The 20,677-nt window shown below is 40.8% G+C and overlaps 1 protein-coding gene across 3 annotated transcripts in view; it reads left to right on the plus strand.

Annotated features, from left to right (window-relative positions):
- The window catches only part of LOC104931638 (retinoic acid receptor beta), a 171,054-nt gene that overhangs the window by 99,601 nt on the left and 50,776 nt on the right, over positions 1-20,677 (plus strand). For 2 of the 3 annotated variants that reach the window (XM_027286249.1, XM_027286248.1), the window contains exon 3: positions 17,573-17,721. In XM_027286249.1, the coding sequence (XP_027142050.1) occupies positions 17,573-17,721 (149 nt within the window). Of the gene's footprint in view, positions 1-5,032; positions 6,395-17,572; positions 17,722-20,677 lie in introns of those variants that run through there. The other variant, XM_019261614.2, reaches the window with a different exon arrangement.

A 20,677-nucleotide genomic window follows, 5' to 3' on the forward strand; every position in this document is an offset into this window, starting at 1 on the left:
TTGACAAGGTTTCTTGTGAATCTGTTATTTTTGGACTGAAACTGTGAATACTGGAACCCCCCTTTAAATTGACATAGTATATCTGAAGGGGCTTATCTTTGCCACTCAAAAAACAATATTTTCCACTATTCCATATCACCTGCAATTTAAAGTAAAGCCCCATAAACATACAAATATTGACTTTCTGGACAGGTTGTGAACACTACTCAATATGTCGAAGTTGTTAGCAAACAGTTGCTTAGACAGCTATGTGCCATGTTTACTCTCTTTTAACTCCATTTTTGGTCTCCACCCACTCCTCAACTCAACCAGCACCTCTATGGTCCACTTAGTTCACCAGCTATTTGCAGGTTGTTTGGTGAAGAGCAGGTAGTGTACAGTGGGGTTTTTAGAAAACATATAAACATAACGTAACATATATAAAACATATAAACTGCGTTGCAGACTGGATGGCAAAAATAATGGACTACAACTTGCTGTAAAGCATGTACAATCTGTAAAATCAGATTGTTTCATCCATTCATTCAACCACTACCCAAAGTTCAATACCATAGATAATGTTGGAACAACTGACAGGTAAATAAAACTCTTTGCCTTCTAGCTCAACTCCCTCGTCACCATAGCAGTTTTGTACAGCACCAATCTCAAACTCGCATTTTACTCCCACTCATGAACAAGACCCCAAGGTACTTTAACACCTTTACTTGGGGCAGCGCCTCACTCCCAACCCTGGAGGGGGAAATCTATAATTTTCTGGCAGAGAATCATGTCCTGGAGGTGTTGACTCTCATCCCAACCACTTCACATTGGATTGCAAACTATCCCAGGGCTGTTCCTAGCAATGGCCTGGTACCACATTCTCTTGAAGTACCTCCAGCAAAACTTGGGAATGCATATCGACGGGATGAGTAAAACTCGACGACCCCTACTGGCCTTCCACAACCAAGACGTTTGCTCCTCCTGAGAAAGCCCTCCACCACCATGTTGGTCTACTGTTCTGCAAGCACTGTATCCAACCTCCAACTTGAAAGCCTTTAGCATCTGAGGGTGAATCTCATCCACCACTACTGTTTTTCAACTGAGAAACTGATTTTAAAAGTCTGCCACCTTTGTTGGTTCAGGAGTTTCTCAAAGTGCTCGCTCCACTGTTAGACATTATTACCACGGTCAGCAGTTGTAATCCCTTGCTGAAGCCAGCCTGAGTCGTCTAACTATTTGTCAAAACATCCTTGAGGCTTTCAAAGTCCTTCTCGTGCTGCTTCAGGAGACCCCTGGGCCAACAGCCCTATAAAGGCCCCCTTCTTCAGCTTGATGGCTTCCTTCAATGCTGGTGTCCATCCTGAAGTTTTCAGGTTGCCACCACAAGAGGTACTAACGTCCTTCTGGCCTGCAAAAAAAAAAAAAGCCAGACCAGAACAACTTCCGGTTTCAACTGAGGAACAAGGAAATATCAAATGAGAGAGTTGGAATTTCCCCCCTTTTGTGCCAGAGTTTCAGTCTCACAGAGCTGCTAGTTTGGCTGTAGATGCTAGTTTGCATTAATATATCACATTACATAGCCTTGAATGCAGGAAGTAAAGTTTAATATGGCACTCTTTTGTGAAGAACAGTGTGTAAAACTAGTTCAGTTTCTGATAAAAGGTAATCTGAGAGACGTTTAACAAAAACAAAACAGTATAAAAATGTGTTTAATCTCATACATCTAGCATAATTCAGTCCTGGGGTGTTCAATCAGCACATCCCAGAAAAATATTATACAAAATATCCCCATTGAAGAGAAGCCTAAATAAACGATGCTGATGTTATGCTACACAAAGTATCATAAAAAGTTTTTAAAAACATTTTGATGTTGTTTTACCACTTTAACAAACTCTATGAAGAAGTTCAGAACAAATATTTTCTCTGATTTAGACCACATGAGTCATGGTGGATTTATAAAAACTGTAAAAAAAGAGAAATTGGCCGATACAGCTCTTTTTTTTTTTGCCTCGGGGTCCCCTGGAGGATTAATCCAGCCGTGGATGTAGCCTTGACAGGTGAATTTCTATCTACACCTATAATTTCAACCAGTTTTTTAAATACAAGTATTCTTGTCCCCAGCTGACAGTCATGTGTAGACCTAAAGTCATAGTAATAAAGGCGTTAGAGGAGGTTTAACACTTCCGAAAGGCAGAATTAGACAGGTCTGACAGCAGATTTCACAAACTGATAGCTGATATTTCGGTAAAAGATTCATATTTTCTGTAATGCATGTTGTCAAAATTCAGACGGTTACCTTATTTGCATATATTTTTGACTTATGGACTATATATATATATATATATATATATATCATACTGTCATACTAGATACTCCTTTGCATTTAAAAATGCGAGTCAATATAATTCACCTGGTCATCGTAAGTTAATATATGGCTCCACATTGGCATAAAATACATTATGAGGGCATAGTAATTAGTATAATCAGAGCATGTAATAATATAATGTCCATAGTGTGTAGGAGGTTGAATGTGCGGTCGAGCAGTTAATGATAATGATTAATATGATATATTCATATAATTTTCTGATGATTATATTAGAAAAACTGATCTTTGCTACTCTGTTTAATTGTTATGCATCATAATGTGAGTCATGAGTCGGTGAATCAGCCATTACTTCGCTCAAGAAAAGAATAAATGATGAAATGGCAGAGCTGCTGTTTGTGTATGTGATTCTGCTGACTTTCACTTCATGGAGTTTTCTAAATAATGCGTCATTAACAACTCACGCTGTTGCAAATCAGTGTGCAGCGCCGACAAGTCAGGAAGTTTCCCAACTTATTATCGTGAAGCACAGGAGATTTGCACTTGAGATGTTGCTGCTGCATGTAAACATTCAGCCTAAATACAAAGCACCATGTGGACTCTGAAAACATAAAGTGCATAAATGCAAAAATTTTTGAAGATAAATGATTCTGTAAAAAAACTGACAAAACTTCACATTTCAAGGCAACAACTTTTAATTGTCGCTTCTGTTTATTTACTCATAGTTAAAAGAACTCAAATCTCTCCAGCTCCATTTTTATTTATAAAGCATGACAGAAGTCTTCTCATGACGTTTTCCATACAGAGCAGGTCAACGCTGTATACTGATTAATATTATTTACATTATTTGTCCTGTCAGTTGATTTTCAGTTCTGTTTTTCATGTTTCATCAGTGCTTCTATAGAAAGAGTGCAGGGAGTTTTCATCATAGTTTAAATTGTTTTAATTTTGATCTGAGACATGTGCATAAAAGACAAGAAACAAGACCACCTGTTCATAAAAAGACTTTCAAGATCATTTTAACCCAATTAAAAAACAATAATGAATATCTTAATGAACTAACAATGCTTCTAAACAACCTATTAGAATTAGTTAAATTATTTCAAGTTACAAAACTGAACTTGTGACTAAAAGTTTCAGATGTTTCTGAATGTGAGAAATGATGAACCTTTTAATGATTACAGTAGAGTTGATTAATATTACTGATTATGATATTTGTAGTATAAAGAAACAGTGACGCCTGACTGAATCACAGCTAAATCATAGACGTTATAAAAAATTAGAGGTTGTTGCCTGAACTTCATGTTTACATCTTACATGTACATTCATACCGAAGACTGTTGTGGAGAAATTGCTGAAGTCAAAGGTCAGTGGTGAGGTCAGGAAGGAAGAAAGTGTTCAGCAGCCTCTGATGTCTTATGTATTATTTATTGAGGCTTGATCAAGGAGAATTAGAGACACTCTCAAAGTTCATCAGAAGTGCCTCAGTCGGTCTCTGACAAACTCGTGATGGTGGATCGACTTTAAACCCCAAGATAACACCACAAATACTACACGCCCAGAATTAGTCAAAGAAAATGTTTTTATTCTTGCAGGTGTTAATTTCAACATATTCTAGTCTGGAGACACAGATGTCTGTTTACACAGATTGGAACGTCAACGACAAGCTATCTATTATGTCTAAGAAGGCAGCAATAGGTCTCTTCAACCCTGGCCACCACACTGTTGAGACAGACTGGCACCTACTGTTCTCAACCAAAGCCAAACAACTAATACTGCCGAGGACCTCAAGGCCCACACGTGACATCGTGTAACCTAAGGATAGAAAAGTCCAAAACAAAGACGAGGTGACATTTTTAGATTTTAGACCATAACCCAAAATATGGTGAAACGTTTTTCAGCCATTAGTGGTTAAGTAGTAAAAATATGTTTTCAAACTGTTGAAGGAGCGGACTGCACATAGAGAAAATGAGTCAGCTCATCATTCCCCCGTGTACCGTTTGTCTTTACTTCAGTCTGTGGTCTGTTACACCAAACAAACTACACTGTGGTACCTCAGGAGAGTGTTGTCATGAGTACCGAATGTGATCATTGTACAAACAATAACAGTGGTGTATTCAGATCAGATTCAAAAGTGAGGAAACACTCAGGGTACAGACGTATAATCTGCTGAATGTACTTTTGCTTTTGCAATCACGGGGCGATGGCTGAAAAAGTTCTCACCTCAAAGAGAGAATATTTCTTTTTGAAATGTTGTGGAGTAAAAAAAATGCAAATCAAGTTTTACAGACATCTAAAACTGAACTTGAGGATCGTATTGGAGTAAATGTGCAATTCATTATTTAGTATCAAAGTATTTAATATTTAAAGAAGATAAACCATAATGAAAAATTTCATATTCAGAGTATTTTCGGTGATTGCAACAATCTCATGTTGTATTACATACTTCACTTCTATTTTTCCTCCTACTTCTTTTTTTTCTTCTTCTTTTTCTCATTGTTATTATTATTATTATTGTTATGATTACTATTAATATTCCTCGTGAGTAACTCCAAGCTAACCCACTAATTCTAATTTTATCTGTAACTCTGCAACTCAGCTGCTTAGTTTTTATATAAAGCCCTCCAGCATAATTCATAATATATTAATATAATAAATATAATAATGAAAATGTATATTAAATAAGCAGTTAACACATTTGTCTTGTATGTTGTTTGGTGTGGTGTGATATGCAGATCCAAATCAGCTTGCATTTATTGACTGATCGATTTATTAAATTCACTGAAGAGCAAAAGCCAAACAGGAAGCTCCAGAAATGTCAAAAATAAAAGTTTCCATCAGTAAGTAACATTCATAAATAATGTTCCCATTAAAGTGACACCTCTCTGACCTCATGATTGATCACAGCTGACCAGACAACAACACGCCAGTCAGCCTGTGCTGCAGTTTGGCAACAGTAAAGAGATTAGATTTCCATCTTTCTTCCGCGTCAATAAATTGTTTCTCTTTTATATAAATGCATAAATCAGTAATATCGGTGCTGTGCATGCTCATTTGTCTCTGTAGGAATGTCTTTTCCTGTCACCGTGCGTAAAAACAAAAAAACCCTCAGAGCGCAGACAGTTGGAGCTGTAGAAATACTTAAAAAAAAAAACTCGTTTAAATTTTTAGGCACCATCATGTTTTGTTTCTTTCCAAGAGCAAAAAAGAAAAAAAAAACAGATCTTTATAATTTCCCCCTGCGTTTCTTCTCTCCGCCTTGTTCCGCGCTGCGGAGCTGCAGTGATGTCAGCCTGCCTGGGTCATTTGAAGGTCAGCAGCCTCGGATGGGTTCATACAAAGTTCACTCGCATATATTAGGCAATTCAATCTTTCATTCTCTGTGGCAAAACTAGTTGGAAATGAGCTGCACGGGGGGACGGATAACCCATTCGTCATCGGAGAGCAGAAGGCGTGCTTTTTAAAAACGCCGTCCGTGTTATTTTTTTTAGATAATAGAAAAAAGAAAGATCCTCCAGTTCAGGCGGGCTTCTGCCGCTGCTTTCTCTGGTGTCGGTAACCGGGACGGGCTGATTCAAAGAGAGAGAGAGGGGGGGGGAAACACGTCGGGAGATTATTATTATTGTTATGGAGGAGTCCCGATCAGACGTCCGCGGCAGCGCGCTGACCGGACACGGTGCGGGGAAATGTCAAATGAGCATTTAGAAGAAGCGGTGGAGCATTTTGGTCCGAAATAATTCATGATTCCGGTGTGGGACGAAGGAGAAGAAGAGGAGCGAAATCTGCCGTGCCAAGAAGAAGAAGAAGAACGAAGAAGAGGAGGAGGAGGAGGTGGAGGAGGAGGAGGAGGGGAAGTTTGATGGAGTTGTGTGCGCTTATGCCGGTGATTTTTTATCCATAACGCACAAGACTAGTTGAGCGACGCGCCCGTCATCATGTTTGACTGCATGGACGTGCTGGCCGTGAGTCCCGGGCAGATGCTGGATTTCTACACGTCCAGCCCGTCCTCCTGCATGCTGCAGGAGAAGGCTCTGAAAGCCTGCATCAGCGGACTGGCGCACAGAGAGTGGCAACACCGCCGGAGCGCACACTGTAGGTCCAACTTCTCATCATCTGTTATTATTGCTGCTGCTGCTGCTGCTGCTGCTGCTGTTGTGGTTATTACCTCACTCAGAGCTGTGGAGGGGCGAGCTCTAAATGATGATGGGGAGAAGCCAGTGCAGGCTTCAATCCACATGATTCACAACAAGTTGCCATAGAAAGGGGGGCCTCCAGTTCTGGTGATTATTGTAGAGCTGATGACAGGACAAGTTAGGGAAAACTCTTGGAGACAGGGCGCATGGAAGCATCATGGAAACAATATTTAGGGTGATTAAATGATACAAATTTGTCAGTTTAAAAGAAGTTGTTTTCTGATGTTGGATTCAGTTAAAAAACTAAAATAAAATAACGTCATATTTCACTTTCTACCGTGCGCACTCGTAAATTCTCAGCAGTGGAAACAGCCCCCGAACCTGCTGATGTATGGCTTGTCTCAGATCAGTTCAGTTCAGAAGAAGCAGCAGGCTGGAGGAATGCAGTGAGTAAACACGGGCGGCGTTTCCACACCTCCTCCCCCGGCCGCACATGACAGGAGGGGCCGGCCTGACGAGCTGCGACCTGCGCTCTCTGACACTGATTTAGATAAATGACCCCGCGGACTTTTCAACAAGATTAGCGGGCTGTTATCGGAACATGTCAGCCCTGCGCGTTTTGAATTGACCAAACCCTGATAGATGGATATTTTTTCTTTTGTGTGTGTGTGTGTGTGTGTGTCGAGGAGACATCCAAATTAATGTTCTCACAAGGCAGTGAAGGGCTTCATATGAGGATAATCATAATTATTATAATAAGAGCAAAGAAAAGGCATCTGTCATTTGATACCCTGATGTGAAATTAGGATTATTCTGCACTGATTGTAAAATATGTGACAGATCTGGATCACTTTCATCCACTGAGACACTTGTCAAGTGTTTGTTTTTCTCTGTCACCCCGCTGCTACCTCCGTGATTTATCCTCATCTGATAATGACCAGCCTCCAGCTGTCATTCCTCAGGAAGTGTTTGCTCAAGGGCACTCAGTCAAAGGAGGCTCTTACCAGTGAAGGGAAAGTGCACCCAAAAAAAGACAGCTGCCACCTTTTTAACCAGAGCTGTCTCAACTCTTCTGTGTGTGTGTGCTTACACTTTCAGTTTGGTTTGTGTCTGAAATGCAAATAAATAAATAAATTAGATGATGACAGAAAAAAAAAAAAACTGCAACTGCATCATTTTCCAAAATTCATCACCCTGAATATTTCCCTCTGTATTAATGTTTTAATCTCTAAAATGTCAGAAGATTGTGTGGAAAAAAAATGTCGGTCACAAACTCCCCGAGTGCAAGGTTGCATCTTGAAATATCCGTAAATTAAATCTATTCAGTTTATTAGTGTTTGTTTGTGACTAAGAGAGCTGGATAAACTTCACGTAGGAAGCCGGAGCCATCAAATTTAATGCAGGTTTTGCTTATTTAATTAAGAAAATTGCTGTGAGCAATCATGTAATCATATCAGTGTTGAAGATGTGCATGAAAATAAGTTTATTCTTTAAAAGTTTATATATATATGTCATGTGCACAACCAGAGCTCATTAATGCATCTGTATTGTTCAAACTAAAGAAAAACTTATATGTAATACTTATTCTCTATTACCATCACATTTTTTTCTGACGTGCAGTTAGAGACAAACATACTCACCTCTCCACCTCCTCGGAAAAGTTGGACTAAACAACACAAACAAGCTCTTTTTTTTTAATTTCTTTTAAATTTTTATTTCCGGTTTAATTATTCAATCGAGTGTTAAACTATATTCTTATCTGCCGTTTCAAATTCTTCATGTGAAAGTGTACGTGCAGCTCTCTCCTCACTCGTAAAATCAGCTCATTGCCGCGTTCATTATGAATTTCTCATAACATCCCTAACTGTGTTTTTTTTTTCAAAGTAGAAGCAGTGAAATTTTAAGGCAAAACGTCCTTTAACAATATCTTTAATCACGCCTGTGTTTGTCAGTATAACCCAAAGTTTCTTTTAAATCCTCAAAAGTCTACTTGAAGAAATTAAATTAATAAAACATAACTCTGTGTGTAAAAGCAGACTGGGTCGAGAGAGTAGCTTGTTAAAAGTGTGGGGCAGACCTTGAAAAGCTGTTGCTGTGGCTGCTCTCGTGGTCAAGATCAAGTCCCTCCATCACCGTTTTTCTTTCTTCTTTTTTTTGTGTGTTCATGTAAAGGTCAAAATGTCAACCACCGCACTGCCAAGAGCAGCGCACTGGTGGAGAAACATAACTTAACTCCATAAACACTGAGATGAACCCCTAATGCATGCATGTTGAATCGTAGGATGTCTTGAGAGTGGCAGCAAACGCCCACAGGTTGCCATAAAGATGACTGACCTCGTTGGCGGCTACGACCCTTGCATTTGTCCGCTGTGATCGACTTAAAGTCGCTTTCCATCCAATGATAGCAGCAGCGCGCTGATGTGTTTTGACAGTGGAGTGGCCTTTATAGACACAAATGCTCATGGTGGCCTTTTAAGACACGACTAATGAGGCGCTAAAAGAGACAAAAGAACATACAGATGATTTCTCTTTTTATGTTTTCTCACGATGGATTCGTCTCCGGCCAGCAAAGCTTTGCACGTTGGCCTTTTGTGCTGTCAGACGGGACGCCGCTGCCCTTTCCCCGTTCTGAATAAGACACTGTTTGAATAAGACTTTGATTTGAGAAAGCCTCTCGCAGGGTCATTGAAATGTTGGTTTATTAATTTATTTGTTCGGGATAATGGAAACCTCCTGGGTGTTAATTAGCCGCATTGACGACGAGCCGACCATTAATGCACTTCCTCTTCCAGTTTGGATGTTAATTAGGAATGATCAAGGACCTTCTTTACGCAGCTAAAATGGGCTCGAGTACGCCGATATAAAAGACGCAAATGAATTTCACGTCGAGAGCATCGAGTCTTTTTTCGTGTCATCGAAACAAATCTAAAAACTATCAGACACATAAGTGGAAATGTGATTGCCCATAAACACCGCTGCTATTGTGACTCAAAAAGACAGAGTGCGATGTTCCAGCGTGATATGTTTTGTCCAGCTGAGGTGTGTTATGGGATAATTGGGGCCTTTTTTGTCTTCAAGGCTGAAGCGCCTCTGATATGGACATGAAAGGCCATTAGCACAGCTTGCACACTAAGCTAATTTAGTGGGCGTGTGAAATGAAAGGCGGATGGGGGGAAATAAAAAGCGATGTACAAGAGTGAAATGAAAGGAGAACTCTCTCTGATGCCAGGCATGTTTAATCGACATGATTAGGACAGTGTTAGGGTCCCGCCAGGGTTACACTGATACTGTTTATCTGCAGTGATGCTGGCCTTTTAATAAATATCAAATACCATGTCTGCTACAGGCTTCTGCTCGACCACAGCAAAAAAAAAAAAAAAAAAAGCAGCTTTTCATGTTTAATTTCTTCATTTCATGACTCGTGTTTTGCAAGCTGCTTAACTCTAAATTATATATTTTTTATTATTATTTCTTATGATGTTTCAGAGGCTTCTTCCTCCCTCATGAAACAAAAACACAAAAGCGAGTTCATTTGTGCAGCATCGCTCCCCAACAAAGTGCTTTATGCAAAGGCATGAAAGGCGATATGAAAAGATGCGCATAAATAGGATTTAATACGAGTAAATAGCAGAGAAGTTGAAGCTATAATTGAATAAAATAGGACACAAATCATGACATTTTCAAGTGTTATTTTAATGTACAGATTATGTCAGCAATTCTAATTTCTTCTATAAAGATTTTATATTATTCCAACCTCCTTCTACTATAGTGTCATTATCTAGTTTATACTGCAGCCTCCGCTTATGTGCGGTGGAGTTATAGTTCTAGTAGTAAATATTTCAATAAACTCTTATATCTGCATGCAAATGTATTATAGTGTTTGTGTACTCCTTAGAAACGATAAACTGGAACAGTTTGAATAAAGTGAATAAAGTTTTAAGCCTCGATTTAAACAGATATGAGGAGCACGCCGCTGTGTAGAAAGTGAATGGTGGGGACAATAAGCAGACGTGACGCAGACCGGTTGAGAGGACAGAGAAGGAGAGCAGAGGTCTGAGAAGTTTCCACTTTAATCAGAGACCTGGAAAGACGTGCGTACATGGACACGTTCTGCTGAGACGTGTCCTTTAATGCCCGCTCTATTTTTTAAGGTCACAGGCTGATCTTCTAATTGTCTTAATGTAGATATTAAAATGACAGATTTTAATACACTAACTCTTGATCATGCTTATTTGGCACCAAAAACAATTATTTTAATAGTTGATATTATTCATCAGTGAGGTGCACTATGTGATGGTAGGTCGTGTTTGTCTTCAGCTGCAGAAAACCTGCTGAATATTGTCCTCTTTGCCACAGTCTGTGCTGTCATTAAGCACCTAAAGTCACAGCTGAGTGTCATATTTTTCTATGAATAGAATAGCTTGTTGCTAATAACAACCCAAACCTAGTTTAGTTTTTATAGCGAGCAGAGGTGACAAAACATCCTTTAGAAACTTCAAAACGGGCTCAATCATTCATACAAACCCTCATTAATGTATTATTATTATTTTTTGGTATAGTTCCCTATATTTATATCTGTATTGTTAAAGGGGCAGTGCACGTAAACAATGCTCAAATTAAATTATTACGACATAATCATGAATGTAAGACGGCGACAGAGAATACTGGAACATTTTGGGCTCGATTTCAGCTGTTTTTAACCCTTAAATTGACCTGTTTTTTTTTTTTTACATTAACTTTAAATGTTTAAGAAAAATTAAAACTCCCACAAATGTACAAACCTCAGATTTAATAAACTCATTCTCGTTGTGGGTGTCCATGCAGGCAAAAAGATGTTAAATCTAAATTAATATGTTTGTTATAATTGCTATTTCCACATAAAATTATCCAGTTTTAAGACTGTGAATAACAGCAGGAATTATTGTTTTTATTTAAAAAGTAATATCAGCAAACATAAAACAGATTTTTGTCCCCATATTAAATTAAATGCAAAGTGATTCTCTGTATTTTTGTACCTGAAAAGAACTCACAGTTCTCTCAGAGCATTTTTTTTGCTGTGTCCCTCAGCTGAAATATTCTCATTGCTGAATTGGATTTTTTCCCACTTATTCGCCACACCCATCCCAGAGCTTCCAGTTTTACTTCTTTTTTTTTCTCCCCCTAATAGAGCCGACACCAGAATCCAGTTACATCTACATGTGCTGGCAGGGGGAGAATAAAATCATACCGCCGCTGTGCTTCTAAGGCCGTGAATTCCTGTGGATTAAAAAGAAAACCTCTCGCATTTCAACCATCTTATTTCTTTCCCCCTCAGACGCTCCCTCCCTGAGCTTTTCCTCCCTCGTCGTTGTGCGTTTGCGGCAGCTCTTAACTTTTTCCCCGGGTTCACTTTTTTATGAAAGCTTTGAAGTGGCTTTGCACCTGTTGTGTTCGGGGGCACTGCTGCTTCCCGTCAATGCGTAGTCTGACCTCGGCGCTGCTGTCACCCCGAGGTCGCCGCGAGGTCATAGAGGGGGTCAAAAGAAGGAGGGTTGAGAGAGAAAGAGAGGGATGGAGGGTGGGTGGTGTTGGTCACATGACTGCCAGGGAATCCCTGGTCACTAGTTACCTAATAAGACCGTGTAAGACACAAGTCACACGTTCTTTCCCTTTCAAATGATGAATTCCCTGATGAAAAGCAGATCCTCTCCTCTTCCACCAGGCATGAAGTCAAATGACTGCTCTCGCTCTCGTTATTTTCTTTTTTCTCTTGGATGTTTAAAGCTCGTCTAAAATATCCCTCTCTGTAAAGGAGAGCAGCACAAAAGCTGCTTCTAATTTGGTGTACTTTGGGCGAACTTTGACCATTTCCTCTGACTGGGCCTGCTGTATGTGAGCTATGCGCTCCGCGCTCCTGCAGAGAAAACCTGGAGGAAAAACACTTCCAGACTGGATGGAGCGTCAGCTGAGTGGTGGAGGAGGAGGAGGAGGGATGGTTCCACCGACTGGGAATAATATTCCTCTAATCCTCCCAGGCTATGCCCAACACTCCACACCCAAATCACCACAGCTTTCTCCTTAACGCAAACCAAACACACAAATACCCGGAGGAGCTTCAGGAAATGCCTCTCTTTCTCTCTCCCCCCCCCTCCCCTCCTCTTTTCTCCTCGTCCCTGTTTCTGGGGGATCTTTTGCAATTTGTCAGGTTTAATTCAATCTCGTTGATTTACGGTTCTTGCTTTCAATTGATTTTTAATTTTATTTATTTAAATTAAAATGAAGCGTAGGATTTTTTAAGTGCACCTTTTTTTCCCCTTCCATTATCTGCGGGCAAGAAAAGTAGCTTTGTCCTAATTTTCCGAGTGTGTATGTGGCATCGTTGTGTTAAATCGCCTGTGTGCGGCGACAGACTTTGCTTCAGGTTCTTTGCCATCTGTTGGTCATGTGGACCATGTGGGGAGAGTTTTACATGTCACTGGTTTCGGAGGAGGACGTGGATATGAGGATGTAGAAGGGCACAGGACTGATAGATGACACTGCAGCTCTTGCGGATTATCTCGACATTATCTAATAGTTACCTCAGGTCCAGGCTCACACTGCTCATTTCGGGGCTGAACGGGTGTTTTCTGACGTTTGCTGCCAACAGCGCATGGACAGTTTACTGGAAATGGATATTTTCTATTGCATGAGATGGGTGTCTCAATTTCTGCCTCATTTTTTGCTCGATTGTTTGCACACATGAATTTTATTATGTAGATAAATTATTATCTCAAATCCGCTTCGCGTGTGATCGCTAATATTTACAGTTCATAAGCTCTCAAGAGTTTTTCTCACTCCGTTTTTAGCAAGGATGCTCACAAAATTTGGCCAATTTCGTGTGTCTAGTCGGGTTTTGTTTCCATAGTTTTTAGATAATGGTAACAATAACATTGGACTCATCAAGTTAATTGCAGAGATTTAGGAACATTTTGACAGCGTTGAAACAAAATCAGACGTGGCAGAAACACAGAGAAGCCAGACGTCCATGTTGGTCCAAGTTTCTGGTTCAAGTTCTGTGTTGTAACACAGTTTTTCTGTCCAATGAGGGATTATTATGACATTTGTAGGGTCGGTTCACATTTTTCAAAGTCTGTCTTAATACTGCTGACACGCCAAATATACATCAGGTTTTATTGGTCACTTTAATTGCTCCTGGACATGAAGATGATGATTCCTACGGACAAAATCCTGATTACTTCTGGGCAAAAAATACTTTTTAAAGTATAGCCAGAGGTGACGTAAGGCTCCACGAGTCACAATTAGAGAGATCAATGATGAAAATGAAGGAAATAAAATAATAACAGGATGATTGTGATGCGAAACGTAGCCTAATAGTCGCCCCAAATAGCGAACAAGTTAGCTCTAACATTATCCACAATAAGCCATGCCATGGGAGTAATTTTATTTCTATTGCTCGTGAATTTTTCATTCCTGAGTGGAACATTGTGTTGCTTCTTCATTCAAACGTTACATTGTCTGACTTATTGGATATTGAAACTGTGGCGAGCGTCACCAGTAGTGGCACATGATTGACTCGATCTGATAAAGTCACACCCGTGCGTTTATCCGATTGAGACGCTGAGATGAGTTTATCAGATCGTGCCTTAATGTTATCAGTCCAGACTAATTCCAGAGTTTTTCAGCTCACGTATAGGTCCGTCAGCTGTGGGTGTTTTCCGTGGCTCATCCCTCAAACTGACGGGCAGAACAAAAGCCAGTATCGGCCGTCTGTATATCGGTGTCCTCCTGGTGTCTGTAGACTCCGTCCCAGTGGATTGCCCAATCAGAGGAGCTGTTTTCTCTAGTCTTTCCCCTCATTCTGCTTGCAGCCTCCAGCAGGGAGTGTGTGCTTTCCTGTTTGACCCCAGCGGCAGGTTCAGCCAGAGGCTAAGAGTTCAGCAGCCGCGGCAGCCACAGATTTTTCTCTGCCTGCTCTTAAAGCCAAGCCTCTCGTTGCGCGCTTGTCTGTCACCAGCCTTTATTCCTCTAATGGAGCTTTCTGTGTATGTTAACATGCAGGGAAAGTCGACTCAAAGTTTAATCACGCAGAAAATGGAAAAAGGCTCCCTTGCACCTGATAGGGCCTATAGACCGCCATACAGGTACCCATTGACCACCCCCTTCTCTTTCCGCCTCCACACACACACACACACACACACACACTGTGAGGGGTGTAATGAATCTACGTTTATGCATCCCATCTGTCTGCAGGTGGTCACACTGCCTCCCAGACGCAGCCATGAGTTTCAAATAGGCAGCAGGGCTGAATTGTTGGCGCTGCCTCTCCTCAGTGTGGGACCCACCCAGCCGTCACAAATGCTCCGAAGGCATATCAGTAGCAAAAGTATTTTTCCTCCTAGATGTATGTTAAAGTGTGTCGCACCACCTGGGGAAGGCTAATATACATTGTTTTTGTGCTCCAGTAGTTATACATCCTCATCATCACCTCAGTTGTTTCACTTATTACATGTTTGATGCAGGACGAGCTGCGGTGCGGCCGTGTGAAGATGAAGCACTTCTTTCATCTTCACAACCAGACACACGGTGAGCTGCGAGATCAGAGATCTGAGTGTTAAGAATCCTGAATCAGTGATGGAGGAGAGCGCCATGTAGAGGATATTCTTACAACAATAGGTCAGGCTTAAAATTTATATCTATATATGCAGTTCAATCGATTTTATTTCTATAGCTCCAAATCATGGCAGACCGTCGTCTTTATAATATTATTTGGAGACTTAACAGTTCCCACCATGAGCAAACACTTGGCGACAGTGTCGAGGATAGATAGATAGATAGATAGATAGATAGATAGATAGATAGATAGATCATTAGTTTATTGAGCAACATGCATTTTCTACTTGGAGGATTTTCTCTATCGTTGGCTCTCTCTCTCTTGTTTTGTGAATTTAATATCTTTTGATTTGAACTGTGAGCAGTGTTCAGTCCGGACTTTCTAATGAATCTCAGCCAAGTTGACTGAAAGCACGCTCAGAAGAAAAAAAAATAATCCAATGATTAGTCCAAGACAATATAATACTCCTAACTCTGTATTGAACTTTAGTACTTTTCTTGGTACTAATGTCGCTTCAAATATTGGACAGAAGCATGTCTGGTCAGATTTGTAGCCTAGTTTACTTATTCTTTTATCAAATAGTTTATGATTTAAATTATAATTTGCCAATTTTCTACATAATTCACTCTTATCCATTGAATGCCTCGGGGATGGATTTGAATAGCTATCTGAAATTAAAACAGCGGGGTGTGAATGCAACCAAGAAGCATTAGAGACGGGTTAAAACTCGGTTACCCAAAGTGGGACTTTACTCAAAGTGAAGACTTGAGCCCAATGTTGTGAAGGCTGTCCAAGATATATATATATGTAACCATTACTCCAAGAGTGAGTACAGCAGTAACGTATCTCGTGATGATGACGCTTTGAAATTAACCTGAAATTCTTATTTCGTATGAAAGCCCATGAAGACAAACAGAACTTTTGTTTTTGATACTTGAGTATTAGCACAACCCATCTGGAGCCAATCCTCTGAGTTACATGAGGCCCAAGGAAACCAAGAACTTGTGGTCTTGCCAACAGATACGCATATAGTACATGAGGCAAATACGTAGTGTTTTGGTATCGGTACTGAAACTCAAGTCAAACTTGTGCTTGTTGTTGCACAAAATGCAACAGCATCTATGTTCCCTCTTTCTCCACTATCAGATGGCTTTCTGTGTGTGAGTCCACTGGCTTCCCTCCAGTTTGGTGTCTCACCATACATCTGCTTTATGTGCAAGCTGCTTCTGACTGCTCTCTGCCAGCGACAGAGGGAAACCATTTGCATTTGGAGCATTTGGTATGACGAGATGACCTGACTTCAATGAAAACAAAGATCTGCCTGTCGGACTTCCTCTACTGAAGTTGTTTACCCTCCGATAAATACCACTTGAAATTCAGACCGGCAAACTCTTCTACATCCTAACTCGGCACCATTACGTCGGTTTTATGGAGGCCTGCAGAACTTTTAAGCAGATGATGCTGTCACAAGTCACGGAGAGACTCCTCCTCGCTCGCCCAAAAACTCCTCCTCGAACCCAGATATGGATCGATAGATTTCTTAAATCATCTCACTCCAATTAACCTTGGTGGTCATCTTACTTCCCCATCATTCACACACAGGCCTGTATGTGGCTTGTTAAGTCTTCCCTCGAGCCACTGAAGTTGGCGAATGCAAAGCTGTGAATTTAACATGTGCAAAAAGTCACACAGGGTGAATGTGGCTGAAGATTAGATTAAACCACCAGGGAATTCCATGCAAGGACGAGGGTCCAGTAATTATAAGAGCTTGTCCCTTACCATCAGTAATTGAGTTTACTCTGATGAAGTACGGAAGAAAGTAATCTAATCAAGCCGAGATGCTGGAGAGGCCGTTCTCCATTTTCTATGCAGATAGGTTATGTGCATAGATAGTGCGTAGATTCAAAGTCTGGTACATTTTCACCTCAGTGTGCTAAGTGTGTTACCTCTATCTTGAAGTACTGTTAGTGCTTTTGTATCTGCAAATCACAAGCACGCCATCCATAAACACGACTGTTTGTTTGTCTGACTATAATCTGACAACTGATCCTGGAAATGTCGTGGCAGTCCATCCAGCGTTTGCTCAGATTTCCTGCCGGACCAAACCAATGTTCCTGCCAACTGACTGCATGACTGACCAACAGAACTGAAACAAATTCAGATGACTCAGCCTCCCAAGACCAAATTGCCATTATATCTCATTTTGTTTTAGATTAATTAGATTGTGCTCGAACCAGGACAAGATAATACAAATATCTCTGGTGGTCAGAGCACCTTCTGACGGAGTCAACCGACCAGCATCAAAACACACATTTACTAAAGTCATGGTCATCCCAGCACATTGATTTTTGATGTGTAAAATAGGTGGAGACATTTGACATTTACACCGAGCTGACTTGGACTTGGTTCAGTGTTTTGAATCATGCCTTGTTTTCTTGTTTGAAATGTGAATGTCCTTTTCTACTTCCAGATGTGAAAATGAATCACTCAGTCATTTGAAAACAAGCCTCTTCATCTTCTCTCTTCTCTTGTTTGCATTCCCGGCAGCCATTGAAACGCAGAGCACCAGTTCTGAGGAGCTCGTCCCCAGCCCGCCGTCCCCGCCGCCCCCTCCCAGAGTCTACAAGCCCTGCTTCGTTTGCCAGGACAAGTCCTCTGGATACCACTATGGTGTCAGTGCTTGTGAGGGCTGCAAGGTAGGACCTCCTCAGAGTGACATGCCGTGTTTTTTTTTCTCTGTGCCGCTGAGACAAAAGGCATTTTTAGAATAATTGCTGGTGAAGTGCAGTCGACTGGCTTCATTTAGCCTTTTGAGAGTGCAGCGGAAACTAAGCACTTTGTTTTCTTCAAGGTTTATTCGAACTGTGTATTTCTGTCTGAACTGCCTACCTCTCCTGAAGGAAGTGTTCTGACTATTGAAGGAAATTTCAATGCTTTTTTGTTAATAAATTTTAGTTTCCAGTAACAAGCTCCTTCTTTAGGTTCAGATCTCAGTATACAGGCCACAAGTATAAGCACAATAAGTTTACCACCCTGAAAGATACGGGAGTTGCATTCAAAGGTGCAGTCGCTTCTCATTGTGGACTTTTGTGTCCTCGTCTTTTGAGATTTGACGTTTCAAGGTGGGTCAGTCGTTAGCGCTGTCGCTTGGCAACAAGAACAATTTAAAGAACCTTGACCAATAAATTTGCCCGGACGATGTCAGCTCATAGATATATCGTATCTGCATGTATGTTACCGGGAAATAAATAGCACGTCATTGCAAAACAGACAGACAAAGATGAGTTTGAGTCAAGTGTGAAAGCAAATGGATACTGAGCGATGCGATGTGATACAAGATGGAAGTCGACCGGTTTTGTTTTGTCATTTTTTTGTTTATTTATTCTTCCTCACAATTCTTAAAAATCCACATTTAAAAAGTTTGTTCATGTTACACTTTTATATAATAATAATAATAGCATCTAGCAATAATATATATTTTAAAAGTATCAAATTGGGTTTTGTCCTCGGTCTGAGGTCAGGTTATGTGTAAAGTGTAAAGTGTAAAGTACCGAAATTAAACAAAATAACGTCTGCAAATATTTGAGTTAATTACATAAATACATTTACATTTATTTGAGTTAGCATTGAAAATGAACACGAGTCTGTAACAAGATGAAACAGACACGTGTCGATGCAGGAAAAGAGTCTCAATTTCCAAAAAAAAATCTCACATCCTCCGTGTGAAATTATCCATGCAGATATGTTTAGATTTATTTGCGCAGGTTTTTAATGTTTTTTTGAGCAGCGCCAACTCAATTCCATTTACTCCAATTATATTTGGGATAGCTGCAGAAAACCAGCAGAGGTGTGAGACGTTCTGTTTTTGTAGGTTTTTTGTGAACTGTTCCTTTAAGACGTGACAGGTCTCAAGAAATGCCTTCCAACGTCGGCCGTGCCAGCACTTGTCTGTCCTCTCCGCACTTAAAGCAGTTGTTGCTAGGCAACGGCACATACACACATAGATATCGTCAGCGTCCGATGCAAACCGCGTATGTCCAAAAATCTTTTTTTTCCAGGAGGATGAAAAAACTCTTTTTTCTCTCTCTCTCTCTCAGAAACTAGTCTACAAAATGAAATTAAAATCTTTGTTTACACAGTCATCAGTGAGCCGTTTCTTATTTTTAAATGGATTTCCGTGGATTTTGAACAACGTGCGGGTGTTTCCCAGGCTCGACTTGTCCTGTTTACGTCCACAGCGAGACTGTCCTACATGTTTCCTCACAGCACGTCGGTCTGATCGGAGCTATTTCACTATTTTAGATTGAAATCAGCATATTAATGTGCGTGCATCAGTCTGACTCGGTTCAGAGAGATCACGGAGCTTATCGTTGAATCAAAACTTAAAACGTTATTTATCCGAAGCTATCGCCCTTCGATCTATCCAACATAGACGATATAACAAAACATCTTTTCATTGGTCGATAAGAGTCTAAACGCTGACCGAAGACTGTATCTGTATCTGTACAACAGCAGAAAATCAGAAAGTAAATTTACATTACTGAGTGGAGACAGTAATAGATTACAGTGATACCTTCTTGCACATGTACTCCTTGCAGACAGCCTGTTTAATTCCTTCTCAGGCGATGCCGTTTTTCTCCCATGCAGCCACAGACTGCGGTGTGATGTCCTCTCTCCTCCCCGCCTCTGTAATTGAAGCGGTGGTATGCCAGGAATCCTTTGGAGTTTTTGGCCCAGAGGGAGGTGGTGATCAGCTCACTCACTAGGCTCTGGGTCAAACCAAGTTCTCGGCTGACTCCCATGCCGTTTATGTGCCAATATAAACCTCATCGTAAAAAAAAAAGGTCTGTCATGACCTCTGACCTCGCTGCTCTGGCCTTCGTTTACGGCGAGAAGAATAATAACTATTTCATCCGCGCCGTTTGTGAATTAAATAGCGATGGGCTTAAGTTAGGTTCGTACGCACACCGTCAGATAAGTGAACAATCGTCATCGCTTGATCACATGATTGTGGGAGTGCAGATTGAGCTTTCCGAATGACTGGCGGTGAATAAGCTGTCAGAGCGCTTCTGAGAAGACAAACAATATCGCAGAGTTTCATCCGCTCACTCTGCAGAGCGCTGATGTAAAAATAGTTCAATTCGTGGCAGAATGGCCCTGATTTTTGTAACATCCTGACTCAAGAGGATTAAGCAGCGGATTATAGTTTTTTTTTCTCCCCCCCTCTGTGTTGTATTTCTGTCTCCATGGCGAAGGCATTGTTGTCTATGGTGCGAGGGGCAAGCCCCTTCTATTGGATAGATGCAACCAAGCATGCTGTACAGCTGTAGGCTTTTAGCCAGCAAGGAGAGCCTTTTACTGCCCAGTGAATGTGCCAATTAGAGCCACAAATAGACTCAAAGACAGACAGAGAGAGTGTGTGTGTGCTTTGTAGCGATGGCCACGCACGTGTGCAGGCACTTCTCAAAGACAACACATGCGCATTCACATATGCAGCTATAATAATAATAACTGCACAGAAGGCCGGTCTCAGCTCTGTAAATAACTGTTTCACTAATGAGTGTTTCTGAGCTCTCACAGAAGAATCTAATCATCAGTGATTATTTAAGACTAACGCAGAGGTTTTCCCAGAAATGGCTCATACCAGTAAAC

Source organism: Larimichthys crocea, chromosome XIII (genome assembly GCF_000972845.2).
Source record: "Larimichthys crocea isolate SSNF chromosome XIII, L_crocea_2.0, whole genome shotgun sequence".
Taxonomy (NCBI): domain Eukaryota; kingdom Metazoa; phylum Chordata; class Actinopteri; family Sciaenidae; genus Larimichthys; species Larimichthys crocea.